The sequence below is a fragment of the Oncorhynchus mykiss genome, chromosome 18 (genome assembly GCF_057628025.1).
Source record: "Oncorhynchus mykiss isolate SJ-2025 chromosome 18, ASM5762802v1, whole genome shotgun sequence".
In the NCBI taxonomy this organism is placed as follows: Eukaryota; Metazoa; Chordata; class Actinopteri; order Salmoniformes; family Salmonidae; genus Oncorhynchus; species Oncorhynchus mykiss.
The window spans coordinates 15,432,501-15,447,500 of NC_143039.1; the positions used below are offsets into that span (position 1 = coordinate 15,432,501).

At 42.3% G+C, this 15,000-nt stretch overlaps 1 protein-coding gene across 1 annotated transcript in view; it reads right to left on the bottom strand.

Annotated features, from left to right (window-relative positions):
- dmd (dystrophin) overlaps positions 1-15,000 on the bottom strand; it is a 462,454-nt gene that overhangs the window by 99,356 nt on the left and 348,098 nt on the right. The window contains exons 51-57 of the mRNA XM_090209468.1: positions 13,289-13,459; positions 12,363-12,488; positions 11,507-11,641; positions 11,250-11,402; positions 10,006-10,176; positions 3,828-3,950; positions 3,504-3,676 (exon numbers count right to left, since the gene is read on the bottom strand). Of these exons, the coding sequence (XP_090065594.1) occupies positions 3,504-3,676; positions 3,828-3,950; positions 10,006-10,176; positions 11,250-11,402; positions 11,507-11,641; positions 12,363-12,488; positions 13,289-13,459 (1,052 nt within the window). The remainder of the gene's footprint in view (positions 1-3,503; positions 3,677-3,827; positions 3,951-10,005; positions 10,177-11,249; positions 11,403-11,506; positions 11,642-12,362; positions 12,489-13,288; positions 13,460-15,000) is intronic.

Genomic DNA, 15,000 nt, shown 5'->3' on the forward strand with positions numbered 1-15,000 from the left:
GATACCACTGAGATCAGTCAATGAGAGAAGCAGTGAGACAGTGAGTATGTGGAGGGAGAGAAATAGAGGTGGGAGCTGAACCAGCAGGACAGTTGAGGTGACAATGGACACAAACTGAGGTGACAATGGACACAAACTGAGGTCACAATGGACACAAACTGAGGTGACAATGGACACAAACTGAGGTCACAATGGACACAAACTGAGGTGACAATGGACACAAACTGAGGTCACAATGGACACAAACTGAGGTGACAATGGACACAAACTGAGGTCACAATGGACACAAAGTGAGGTGACAATGGACACAAACTGAGGTCACAATGGACACAAACTGAGGTGACAATGGACACAAACTGAGGTGACAATGGACACAAACTGAGGTGACAATGGAGTGAAAACTAAACCGTGGAAACAAACAGTCCTGATAATCCTGATGTCATCAGTCTGTGTCAAGTGCATTTACACTAGTGGTGATGATGTTACTGTAGCTTGTCTACTAGTTAGTTAGTCTAGTGGTGACGATGTTACTGTAGCTTGTCTACTAGTTAGTTAGTCTAATGGTGATGATGTTACTGTAGCTTGTCTACTAGTTAGTTAGTCTAGTGGTGACGATGTTACTGTAGCTTGTCTACTAGTTAGTTAGTCTAATGGTGATGATGTTACTGTAGCTTGTCTACTAGTTAGTTAGTCTAGTGGTGAGGATGTTACTGTATCTTGTCTACTAGTTAGTTAGTCTAGTGGTGATGATGTTACTGTAGCTTGTCTACTAGTTAGTTAGTCTAGTGGTGATGATGTTACTGTAGCTTGTCTAGTTAGTTAGTCTAGTGGTGATGATGTTACTGTAGCTTGTCTACTAGTTAGTTAGTCTAGTGGTGATGATGTTACTGTATCTTGTCTACTAGTTAGTTAGTCTAGTGGTGATGATGTTACTGTAGCTTGTCTAGTTAGTTAGTCTAGTGGTGATGATGTTACTGTAGCTTGTCTACTAGTTAGTTAGTCTAGTGGTGATGATGTTACTGTAGCTTGTCTACAAGTTAGTTAGTCTAGTGGTGATGATGTTACTGTAGTTTGTCTACTAGTTAGTTAGTCTAGTGGTGATGATGTTACTGTAGCTTGTCTACTAGTTAGTTAGTCTAGTGGTGATGATGTTACTGTAGCTTGTCTAGTTAGTTAGTCTAGTGGTGATGATGTTACTGTAGCTTGTCTACTAGTTAGTTAGTCTAGTGGTGATGATGTTACTGTAGCTTGTCTACTAGTTAGTTAGTCTAGTGGTGATGATGTTACTGTAGCTTGTCTACTAGTTAGTTAGTCTAGTGGTGATGATGTTACTGTAGCTTGTCTACTAGTTAGTTAGTCTAGTGGTGATGATGTTACTGTAGCTTGTCTACTAGTTAGTTAGTCTAGTGGTGATGATGTTACTGTAGCTTGTCTACTAGTTAGTTAGTCTAGTGGTGATGATGTTACTGTAGCTTGTCTACTAGTTAGTTAGTCTAGTGGTGACGATGTTACTGTAGCTTGTCTACTAGTTAGTTAGTCTAATGGTGATGATGTTACTGTAGCTTGTCTACTAGTTAGTTAGTCTAGTGGTGATGATGTTACTGTAGCTTGTCTACTAGTTAGTTAGTCTAGTGGTGATGATGTTACTGTAGCTTGTCTACTAGTTAGTTAGTCTAGTGGTGATGATGTTACTGTAGCTTGTCTAGTTAGTTAGTCTAGTGGTGATGATGTTACTGTAGCTTGTCTAGTTAGTTAGTCTAGTGGTGATGATGTTACTGTAGCTTGTCTACTAGTTAGTTAGTCTAGTGGTGATGATGTTACTGTAGCTTGTCTACTAGTTAGTTAGTCTAGTGGTGATGATGTTACTGTAGCTTGTCTAGTTAGTTAGTCTAGTGGTGATGATGTTACTGTAGCTTGTCTACTAGTTAGTTAGTCTAGTGGTGATGATGTTACTGTTGCTTGTCTACTAGTTAGTTAGTCTAGTGGTGATGATGTTACTGTAGCTTGTCTACTAGTTAGTTAGTCTAGTGGTGATGATGTTACTGTAGCTTGTCTACTAGTTAGTTAGTCTAGTGGTGAAGATGTTACTGTAGCTTGTCTACTAGTTAGTTAGTCTAGTGGTGATGATGTTACTGTAGCTTGTCTAGTTAGTTAGTCTAGTGGTGATGATGTTACTGTAGCTTGTCTACTAGTTAGTTAGTCTAGTGGTGATGATGTTACTGTAGCTTGTCTACTAGTTAGTTAGTCTAGTGGTGATGATGTTACTGTAGCTTGTCTAGTTAGTTAGTCTAGTGGTGATGATGTTACTGTAGCTTGTCTACTAGTTAGTTAGTCTAGTGGTGATGATGTTACTGTAGCTTGTCTAGTTAGTTAGTCTAGTGGTGATGATGTTACTGTAGCTTGTCTAGTTAGTTAGTCTAGTGGTGATGATGTTACTGTAGCTTGTCTAGTTAGTTAGTCTAGTGGTGATGATGTTACTGTAGCTTGTCTACTAGTTAGTTAGTCTAGTGGTGATGATGTTACTGTAGCTTGTCTACTAGTTAGTTAGTCTAGTGGTGATGATGTTACTGTAGCTTGTCTAGTTAGTTAGTCTAGTGGTGATGATGTTACTGTAGCTTGTCTACTAGTTAGTTAGTCTAGTGATGAGGATGTTACTGTAGCTTGTCTACTAGTTAGTTAGTCTAGTGGTGAAGATGTTACTGTAGCTTGTCTACTAGTTAGTTAGTCTAGTGGTGATGATGTTACTGTAGCTTGTCTACTAGTTAGTTAGTCTAGTGGTGATGATGTTACTGTAGCTTGTCTACTAGTTAGTTAGTCTAGTGGTGATGATGTTACTGTAGCTTGTCTAGTTAGTTAGTCTAGTGGTGATGATGTTACTGTAGCTTGTCTACTAGTTAGTTAGTCTAGTGGTGATGATGTTACTGTAGCTTGTCTAGTTAGTTAGTCTAGTGGTGATGATGTTACTGTAGCTTGTCTACTAGTTAGTTAGTCTAGTGGTGATGATGTTACTGTAGCTTGTCTACTAGTTAGTTAGTCTAGTGGTGATGATGTTACTGTAGCTTGTCTAGTTAGTTAGTCTAGTGGTGATGATGTTACTGTAGCTTGTCTACTAGTTAGTTAGTCTAGTGGTGATGATGTTACTGTAGCTTGTCTACTAGTTAGTTAGTCTAGTGGTGATGATGTTACTGTAGCTTGTCTACTAGTTAGTTAGTCTAGTGGTGATGATGTTACTGTAGCTTGTCTACAAGTTAGTTAGTCTAGTGGTGATGATGTTACTGTTGCTTGTCTACTAGTTAAACAGCTCACACCTGGTGTCTCCCCATGAGGAGGGTTGCCCCCCGCCCCCGGTCTCCTAGTTAAACAGCTCACACCAGGTGTCTCCCCATGAGGAGGGTTGGCCCTCCCTGGTCTAGTTTGTCTTCACCTGTTGACCCAGTCCTTCCTGTCCAGAGTTAGTAACCCCTGTGTGTCCCCAATAGATTCCCATTATTCCTGGTACGTACCTGAGCCTGTCCAGGTACAGCTTGTTGACTTTGTCCCAGTTAGTGTTGAGCAGCAGAGCTGTCTCCTGGACCCTGGTGCTCTCTGCTGGAGTGGCGATGGCCACCACCTCCTCTCTCCTGGCTAGAGCGCCCTCTACAGGTGGGCGGAGGTTCTTCAGATTCACCTTCACCTCCTGAGACACAGGGACGTAGGCAGACAGGCACACACACACACACACACATGTTAACCACACACACACACACGTACATATACACATTTGAAACCAACAGTAGGAAACATGCACACACACACACACACACACACACACACACGTACACACTGACCTGAAGGCACTGTCCCTGCTGGGGTAGGTTGTAGAAGACGGCCTGCCAGTACTCAGGAGAGTTCAGTTGGAAGTCTGTCTCAGAGACGGAACGCAGCAGGGTCTGCAGCTCTCCCAGGTACTCCTACACACACACACACACACACACACGCACACACACACACACACACACACACACACACACACACACACACACACACACACACACACACACACACACACACACACACACACACACACACACACACACACACACACACACACACACACACACACACACACGCACACACACGCACACACACACACACACACATACACACACGCGCACACACACGCACACGCTCAATTATAACTAAACAATAACCCCAAACTCATTCTGAACTACACAAACTATACAATATTAAACAACACTAAACACAAAGCCATCTATTACTGATAGATCCTCATCAGTTGATATTCCTACTGTGTTCAGGAGTTGTTCTGGTACTTGGTCAGGAAAACCTCCTTGCCCTACCACTTCTATACCCTACTATACCTTCACAGAGTGGGTAGGCTACCTACCACTATATACTGTAGATACCTTCACAGAGGGGGTAGGCTACCTACCAATATATACTGTAGATACCTTCAAAGAGGGGGTAGGCTACCTACCAATATATACTGTAGATACCTTCACAGAGGGGGTAGGCTACCTACCACTATATACTGTAGATACCTTCACAGAGGGTTCAGTCAAGACAGTGTTTGTTGTTATTCCTGTGCTGTGTTCTAGTACAACACCTCTCTAATCCCTCACTATCTCTTTACATTATTTCTATTTAAAAATATATATATATATATTTTCATTCAGTTTTCACACTCCTAGCTGGACATTAACATAAGACGCAGTAACTCATAACTCTCTCTCCTGTCATTAAGTGTTGTTCTTAATGACTTCCATGACTCATATGAGACACTTTGGGAATATCACATTCTAACACGGAACCTTTTTAACGATTTCTCATCCGTTGGAATCTTTCCACTTCCACGGCACCTATATAATACTGTCCCGATATTTATTCAGCTGTCTTGTGCTCCTATATAAAACTGTCCCGATATTTATTCAGCTGTCTTGTGCTCCTATATAAAACTGTCTCGATATTCAGCTGTCTTGTGCACCTATATAAAACTGTCCCAATATTTATTCAGCTGTCTTGTGCTCCTATATAAAACTGTCCCAATATTTATTCAGCTGTCTTGTGCTCCTATATAAAACTGTCCCAATATTTATTCAGCTGTCTTGTGCTCCTATATAAAACTGTCCCAATATTTATTCAGCTGTCTTGTGCTCCTATATAAAACGATGTCCCGATATTTATTCAGCTGTCTTGTGCTCCTATATAAAACTGTCCCGATATTTATTCAGCTGTCTTGTGCTCCTATATAAAACTGTCCCGATATTTATTCAGCTGTCTTGTGCTCCTATATAAAACTGTCCCGATATTCAGCTGTCTTGTGCTCCTATATAAAACTGTCCCGATATTTATTCAGCTGTCTTGTGCTCCTATATAAAACTGTCCCGATATTTATTCAGCTGTCTTATGCACCTATATAAAACTTGTATAATGAAATTCACAACCTTGTCCCGATATTGATTCAGCTGTCTTGTTGTAAAAATAGAAATGGATAAACAGGAAGAGGTCAGTGAGAGTACTGAACCTTTAAATGTGAGTAAATACTAAAGAACAGGTTGGATTAGAGAGAGAGAGAGAGAGAGAGAGGAGGATAGACAACCTGATATAATGTGTGGGTTATATAAACCTGAGTAAATACTAAAGAACAGGTTGAATTAGAGAGAGAGAGAGAGAGAGAGGAGGATAGACAACCTGATATAATGTGTGGGTTATAGAAACCTGAGTAAATACTGAAGAACAGGTTGAATTAGAGAGAGAGAGAGAGAGAGGAGGATAGACAACCTGATATAATGTGTGGGTTATAGAAACCTGAGTAAATACTGAAGAACAGGTTGAATTAGAGAGAGAGAGGAGGATAGATAACCTGATATAATGTGTGGGTTATAGGAACCTGAGTAAATACTGAAGAACAGGTTGAATTAGAGAGAGAGAGAGAGAGGAGGATAGACAACCTGATATAATGTGTTGGTTATAGAAACCTGAGTAAATACTGAAGAACAGGGAGAAAGGTGATTGAGGACACTGGTTCATTTAGAGTCTGACAGACAGAGCAGAAGAGAGTTTAATGAGCCAGTCAGTAGTGTTTAATCCATCCTTCCATAAACACCGTTCGTTACTCACTCTAACTCACTGGCTTATACCTGATTCACACGTGGATGTGTCATATGCACAGAACACAGTGGGGTGTAAAAGGTACAGCTTGACTGTGTCCCTGTGGATGTGCGTTTGCTCTATATATATATTGTGTGTATTGCTCTTAATTGTAACCCAATGGAAGTCATCCAACAATCCCATCATGCACATAACAGCGTTCCCCAGAACTTCACAACAGCAATTCAACTCACCTTGTAGCCCAAATACAACAACATCAAGACATAACCATCTCACCTCTTATGTCGGCTCTGTTTCTTAATGATCAGAAAATGGATCGCGTTGTGATTTGACACAAAGGCACAAAGACGTGCATTGTGTGTTAAGAGTATGTTAAAGTTAAAGACTACACAGCACCAACAGAACTAGGCTATGGCAGAGTAGGTTCAGTCATGAGGACAGAAGGACAGTAGTCATTCATAGGTCTATACCGTGTAAATACAGTGGGATTTCACAGTTAAATACCTGGTCATTGGTATTTATTATGGATCCCCATTAGCTGCTGCTTTGGCAGCAGATACTCTTCCTGGGGACCAGGAAGTGGAGGGGTCTCTGACGTACCGTGACAGAAACAGCCACCATAGTGTTCATGTGTGTTCACTGTTGATACTGTATGCCTGGCCAAATATAGATGGATGTAGACTACATGTGGGTTTGTCTTGTTTTGTGGTCTACTGATGCCTGTCTTGTTTTGTGGTCTACTGATGCCTGTCTTGTTTTGTGGTCTACTGATGCTTGTTTTGTGGTCTACTGATGCCTGTCTTGTTTTGTGGTCTACTGATGCTTGTCTTGTTTTGTGGTCTACTGATGCCTGTCTTGTTTTGTGGTCTACTGATGCCTGTCTTGTTTTGTGGTCTACTGATGCTTGTCTTGTTTTGTGGTCTACTGATGCTTGTCTTGTTTTGTGGTCTACTGATGCCTGTCTTGTTTTGTGGTCTACTGATGCCTGTCTTGTTTTGTGGTCTACTGATGCTTGTCTATTTTTGTGGTCTACTGATGCCTGTCTTGTTTTGTGGTCTACTGATGCTTGTCTTGTTTTGTGGTCTACTGATGCCTGTCTTGTTTTGTGGTCTACTGATGCCTGTCTTGTTTTGTGGTCTACTGATGCCTGTCTTGTTTTGTGGTCTACTGATGCCTGTCTTGTTTTGTGGTCTACTGATGCCTGTCTTGTTTTGTGGTCTACTGATGCTTGTGACGGATGTTTTAAAAGCAGCCAAATGTCCCTATGTTCCAAGTCACATGACTAAACACACTCCTCCTCCACACCAATCCAGTGCTTCATTCATCAGCCCTGCCACACAGGCAGGTGTTCATGTGTGTGGAGCCCTGTGTGAAGATTTGAGTATGGTGCGTTTTCATTGGGTGACTGGATACATACATGAGGGTCATTGATTGGTTGTGACTCCAGACAGAGGTCAGGTGACTGTGATTGACAGGACATGCGGTGGTGATGTGAGGCAGGAAACCAGAAACAGAACACAACAGAACAGCAAATCAGAGGCCAGCTGTGTAACATGCTGCTTCTTCACACACTGAGGGAAGGATGGAGGGATGAACACCTGGATGATGCAACTGAGGAGGAAAACTAGAAAACCCCCATTCAGTAATACTGTCTGAAAGCTACATGTCATCATCCACTCAGTAATACTGTCTGAAAGCTACATGTCATCCCCTCAGTAATACTGTCTGAAAGCTACATGTCATCCCCTCAGTAATACTGTCTGAAGGCTTCATATCATCCCCTCAGTAATACTGTCTGAAGGCTACATATCATCCCCTCAGTAATACTGTCTGAAAGCTACATGTCATCCCCTCAGTAATACTGTCTGAAAGCTACATGTCATCCCCTCAGTAATACTGTCTGAAAGCTACATGTCATCCCCTCAGTAATACTGTCTGAAAGCTACATGTCATCCCCTCAGTAATACTGTCTGAAAGCTACATGTCATCCCTCAGTAATACTGTCTGAAGGCTACATGTCATCCCCTCAGTAATACTGTCTGAAAGCTACATGTCATCCCCTCAGTAAGACTGTCTGAAGGCTACATGTCATCATCCCCTCAGTAATACTGTCTGAAGGCTACATGTCATCCCCTCAGTAATACTGTCTGAAAGCTACATGTCATCCCCTCAGTAATACTGTCTGAAAGCTACATGTCATCCCCTCAGTAATACTGTCTGAAAGCTACATGTCATCCCCTCAGTAATACTGTCTGAAAGCTACATGTCATCCCTCAGTAATACTGTCTGAAGGCTACATGTCATCCCCTCAGTAATACTGTCTGAAAGCTACATGTCATCCCCTCAGTAAGACTGTCTGAAGGCTACATGTCATCATCCCCTCAGTAATACTGTCTGAAGGCTACATATCATCCCCTCAGTAATACTGTCTGAAAGCTACATATCATCCCCTCAGTAATACTGTCTGAAGGCTACATGTCATCATCCCCTCAGTAATACTGTCTGAAGGCTACATATCATCCCCTCAGTAATACTGTCTGAAGGCTACATGTCATCTCTCAGTAATACTGTCTGAAAGCTACATATCATCCCCTCAGTAATACTGTCTGAAAGCTACATATCATCCCCTCAGTAATACTGTCTGAAGGCTACATGTCATCCCCTCAGTAATACTGTCTGAAGGCTACATGTCATCATCCCCTCAGTAATCCTGTCTGAAAGCTACATGTCATCATCCCCTCAGTAATACTGTCTGAAGGCTACATGTCATCCCCTCAGTAATACTGTCTGAAAGCTACATGTCATCATCCCCTCAGTAATACTGTCTGAAGGCTACATGTCATCCCCTCAGTAATACTGTCTGAAAGCTACATGTCATCTAGTTGGCTTGGCTCTGGGGCCTTCAATAACTTGTTAACAGACCCTTGTTATTAAGAGACTTGCTGTCTGACTGGACTAGGATATACCTGCTGTCTGATTGGACTAGGATATACCTGCCGTCTGATTGGACTAGGATATACCTGCTGTCTGATTGGACTAGGATATACCTGCTGTCTGATTGGACTAGGATATACCTGCTGTCTGATTGGACTAGGATATACCTGCTGTCTGATTGGACTAGGATATACCTGCTGTCTGATTGGACTAGGATATACCTGCTGTCTGATTGGACTAGGATATACCTGCTGTCTGATTGGACTAGGATATACCTGCTGTCTGATTGGACTAGGATATACCTGCTGTCTGATTGGACTAGGATATACCTGCTGTCTGATTGGACTAGGATATACCTGCTGTCTGATTGGACTAGGATATACCTGCTGTCTGACTGGACTAGGATATACCTGCCGTCTGATTGGACCAGGATATACCTGCTGTCTGATTGGACTATAATATACCTGCTGTCTTTCTGGACTAGGATATACCTGCTGTCTGATTGGACTATAATATACCTGCTGTCTGTCTGGACTAGGATAGACAGGTTAACTACATCATATGGTCTGGTGTTTGCATCTCACTCATTCAGGAGCCCTTTATTTCATGTTTGATATTGAAATTCACTGATTGATATTAGTTGGTTGATATTTGTCTTTCCTATTTGATTAATGGATTGGTGACTTCACTGACAGCTCAATCCCACGGTTAACCTGCTGGTTAGAGGCAGCAGGTTATAATTAGTAGTTGGTTCTTACTAGCTAGCGGGCAGGGGTAAGTTGGCACCAGGGAATGCTGTCAATTCCAATCAATTGAGAAAGTAAACCAAATTCCAATTTGGAATTGGAATTTCAGATTACTTCCTGAATTCAACAGGATTTAAATGGAATTGAACCCAACCCTGGTTGACACGGGACAAGTTGGCACGGCGCAGATTGGCACGGGGCAGGGGGAACTCACACTTTGTCGGCGGTAGGGGGTGAATTTAGCCTCCACCTCCTGCCAGCGTGTGTTGAGCTGGAGGAGGCGGGGCTGCACCAGCGAGGTCGCCCCTGCGTCTGACAGTTCTTTGGCCAATCCCTGCACCTCTTTCAGATCCTCACTCTTCTCATCGAACTCTGAGCCAATCTCCTAGTGGATGGGACAAAACCAGCCAGAGTCACACCCAGGGGGAATATCAGTCACACACACACACACAAACACACGAACACAAACACACGAACACAAACACACGAACACAAACACACACACACACACACACACACACACACACACACACACACCTTGGAGAAAACCCAGTTAGCAGACCAGCCATACAGGGGAGAGATCTCACTCACACACATAAGGAAGACACAAACTCTTCCATGCAGGGCAGTGATCATTCAGGATCATTCAGGATCATTCAGGATCATTCTCCCCAGAAAGAGGAGAAACCATCTACTCTTTCCAGTTAGATCAGGGCAATGAAGAGAGAGAAGATTCACAATAAGAGTCCCTTTTTATTAGATCAGGGAAATGAGGAGAGAGAAGATTCACAAGGAGAGTATGTCTGGCTTCATCTGGTACAGACTTTAATAACTGTGAAAACCCCTCCGTTAGAGGGCAGGGCAGAAAAGAAGCGGTGAAATGAGTGGACAGGCAGAAAGACAGACAGACTGAAAGACAGACTGGAAGACAGAGAGACAGACAGACATCTAGTGCTGGTAGTTTCAGGTACAGGTGAGAATGACAGGTGACTCTCAAGAGGAGTTCAATTTAGCGGAATGTCATTTTGATCACCTGGAACAAAGACACACACTGTCAGATTACACTCAGAGAAATACATATTTAAACAGAGAGGAGAAGAGAGACAGAAAGAGAGGAGAAGAGAGACAGAAAGAGAGGAGAAGAGAGACAGAAAGAGAGGAGAAGAGAGACAGAGAGAGAGGAGAAGAGAGACAGAAAGAGAGGAGAAAAGAGACAGAAAGAGAGGAGAAGAGAGACAGAAAGAGAGGAGAAGAAAGAGGAGAAGAGAGAGACAGAAAGAGAGGAGAAGAGAGAGACAGAAAGAGAGGAGAAGAGAGAGACAGAAAGAGAGGAGAAGAGAGACAGAAAGAGAGGAGAAGAGAGAGACAGAAAGAGAGGAGAAGAGAGAGACAGACAGCTAGATCAGAGTGCGATATAAAGGGAGAGACAGATATAGAGACAGGAAGAGAGGGTTTCACCTTAACCCTCTGTTCCTCTGCTGGATCAGGTAGTTCAGCCACGCTCCTCTCAATGTCATCCAGCCACTGGAGAAGGTCATCAGTCTTCCTACGGTACTGATACCACTGGGGGGCTATCGCCAGGGCCTTCCTCCTCCTCACACCTCGCAGGTCCTACACACACACACACACACACACAATCAGGTGAACTAATGATAGAATGGTACAAAATGATATTTTTCTCAATGTTGTCATTATTCCCAGACTGTATACTGCACCATGACACTGTTGTATTTAGTGTTGAGCTGATTGTGTTTGATTCTGATCTGTTCTTTCTTGTCCAGGTCTGGAACTCTCCTCTGTAGCTTCTGTCCTTTCAGCAACAACTCCTTCACTGCCCCCTCCTCACAGTTCTACAACAGAGAGAAGAGCCAGAGAGAGACAGAGATGGGGGAGAGAGATCGGGGGGAGAGAGACAGAGATGGGGGAGAGAGATCAGGGGGAGAGAGATCGGGGGGAGAGAGAGAGAGAGAGGGAGAGAGAGAGATGTAGGGAGAGAGAGAGAGAGAGAGAGAGAGAGAGAGAGAGAGATGGCAGGAGAGAGATCGGGGAGAGAGAGAGATGTGGGAGAGAAAGAGATGGAGAAAAAGATATATGAAGACGTTACTTGAATGATAGAACAGAAATAGAACATAATAGAATAGAACATAATAGAGTAGAATAGAACAGAATAGAACATAATAGAATAGAATAGAACATAATAGAATAGAATAGAATAGAACAGAATAGAACATAATAGAATAGAACATAATAGAATAGAATAGAACAGAATAGAACATAATAGAATAGAATAGAACATAATAGAATAGAATAGAATAGAACAGAATAGAACATAATAGAATAGAACATAATAGAATAGAATATAACAGAAATAGAACATAATATAATAGAATAGAATAGAACAGAATAGAACATAATAGAATATAACATAATAGAATAGAACAGAATAGAACATAATAGAATAGAACATAATAGAATATAATAGAATAGAACAGAATAGAACATAATAGAATAGAACATAATAGAATAGAACAGAAATAGAACATAATAGAATAGAATAGAACAGAATGTTACCCCGTCCTGTCCTGTGAAATCTTCCTCCTTGAGGTTCTCTCCCTGTTTCTCTTCTTCCTCCAGCAGGTCCAGCCAGATCTTAGCTTCACTGTGGAACTGCTCCACCTCCACAGCTGATGCTGCTGCCTACACACACACACACACACACACACACACACACACACACACACACACACACACACACACACACACACACACACACACACACACACACACACACACACACACACACACACACACACACACACACACACACTCATGTAACCTTTGATGCACTTTTGTGCATCATGGCCTAAAGAAATGACTAAGATATTTCTCCATTTGAGAATGTTGTCTGACTGTTTGTGGAGGATCTCTTCATATAAACACACAGGACTGTAGAGGATAGAGAGAGATGTGGTCGAAAGGCAATGAACTGGCTTAGTTAGAGGGCAGGGGTTCAGTATAGAGAGAGATGTGGTCGAAAGGCAATGAACTGGGTTAGTTAGAGGGCAGGGGGTCAGTATAGAGAGACATGTGGTCGAAAGGCAATGAACTGGCTTAGTTAGAGGGCAGGGGTTCAGTATAGAGAGAGATGTGGTCGAAAGGCAATGAACTGGCTTAGTTAGAGGGCAGGGGGTCAGGATAGAGAGAGATGTGGTCGAAAGGCAATGAACTGGCTTAGTTAGAGGGCAGGGGGTCAGGATAGAGAGAGATGTGGTCGAAAGGCAATGAACTGGGTTAGTTAGAGGGCAGGGGGTCAGTATAGAGAGAGATGTGGTCGAAAGGCAATGAACTGGCTTAGTTAGAGGGCAGGGGGTCAGGATAGAGAGAGATGTGGTCGAAAGGCAATGAACTGGCTTAGTTAGAGGGCAGGGGGTCAGTATAGAGAGAGATGTGGTCGAAAGGCAATGAACTGGCTTAGTTAGAGGGCAGGGGGTCAATACCTGTCCTGCAGTGATGCGCTGTGCGATGCTGTCAAAACGCTGGTTGAGCTTTTCCAGGTTGGGCCCCAGCTGTGCCTGGCAGTGTTCCCCACGAGTACCCATCAGACCCTGGGATAGGACCCGCACCGCCTCCACCTTACCATGCATCACCTCCAAGTCCCCACGCAGACCCTGAGAAACACACCATCATTACACACATAGACACACCATCATTACACACATAGACACACCATCATCATTACACACATAGACACGCCATCATTACACACATAGACACACCATCATTACACACATAGACACACCATCATTACACACATAGACACGCCATCATTACACACATAGACACACCATCATTACACACATAGACACACCATCATTACACACATAGACACACCATCATTACACACATAGACACACCATCATTACACACATAGACACACCATCATTACACACATAGACACACCATCATTATACACATATAGACACACCATCATTACACACATATAGACACACCATCATTACACACATATAGACACACCATCATTACACACATAGACACACCATCATTACACACATAGACACACCATCATTACACACATAGACACACCATCATTACACACATAGACACACCATCATTATACACACATAGACACACCATCATTACACACATAGACACACCATCATTACACACATAGACACGCCATCATTACACACATATACACACCATCATTACACACATAGACACACCATCATTACACACATATAGACACCATCATTACACACATAGACACACCATCATTACACACATAGACACACCATCATTACACACATAGACACACCATCATTACACACATAGACACACCATCATTACACACATAGACACACCATCATTACACACATAGACACACCATTATACACATAGACACACCATCATTACACACATAGACACACCATCATTACACACATAGACACACCATCATTACACACATAGACACGCCATCATTACACACATATACACACCATCATTACACACATAGACACACCATCATTACACACATATAGACACCATCATTACACACATAGACACACCATCATTACACACATAGACACACCATCATTACACACATAGACACACCATCATTACACACATAGACACACCATCATTACACACATAGACACACCATTATACACATAGACACACCATCATTACACACATAGACACACCATCATTACACACATATAGACACACCATCATTACACACATAGACACGCCATCATTACACACATAGACACACCATCATTACACACATAGACACACCATCATTACACACATAGACACGCCATCATTACACACATAGACACACCATCATTACACACATAGACACACCATCATTACACACATAGACACACCATCATTACACACATAGACACACCATCATTACACACATAGACACACCATCATTACACACATAGACACACCATCATTATACACATATAGACACACCATCATTACACACATATAGACACACCATCATTACACACATATAGACACACCATCATTACACACATAGACACACCATCATTATACACATAGACACACCATCATTACACACATAGACACACCATCATTACACACATAGACACACCATCATTATACACACATAGACACACCATCATTACACACATAGACACACCATCATTACACACATAGA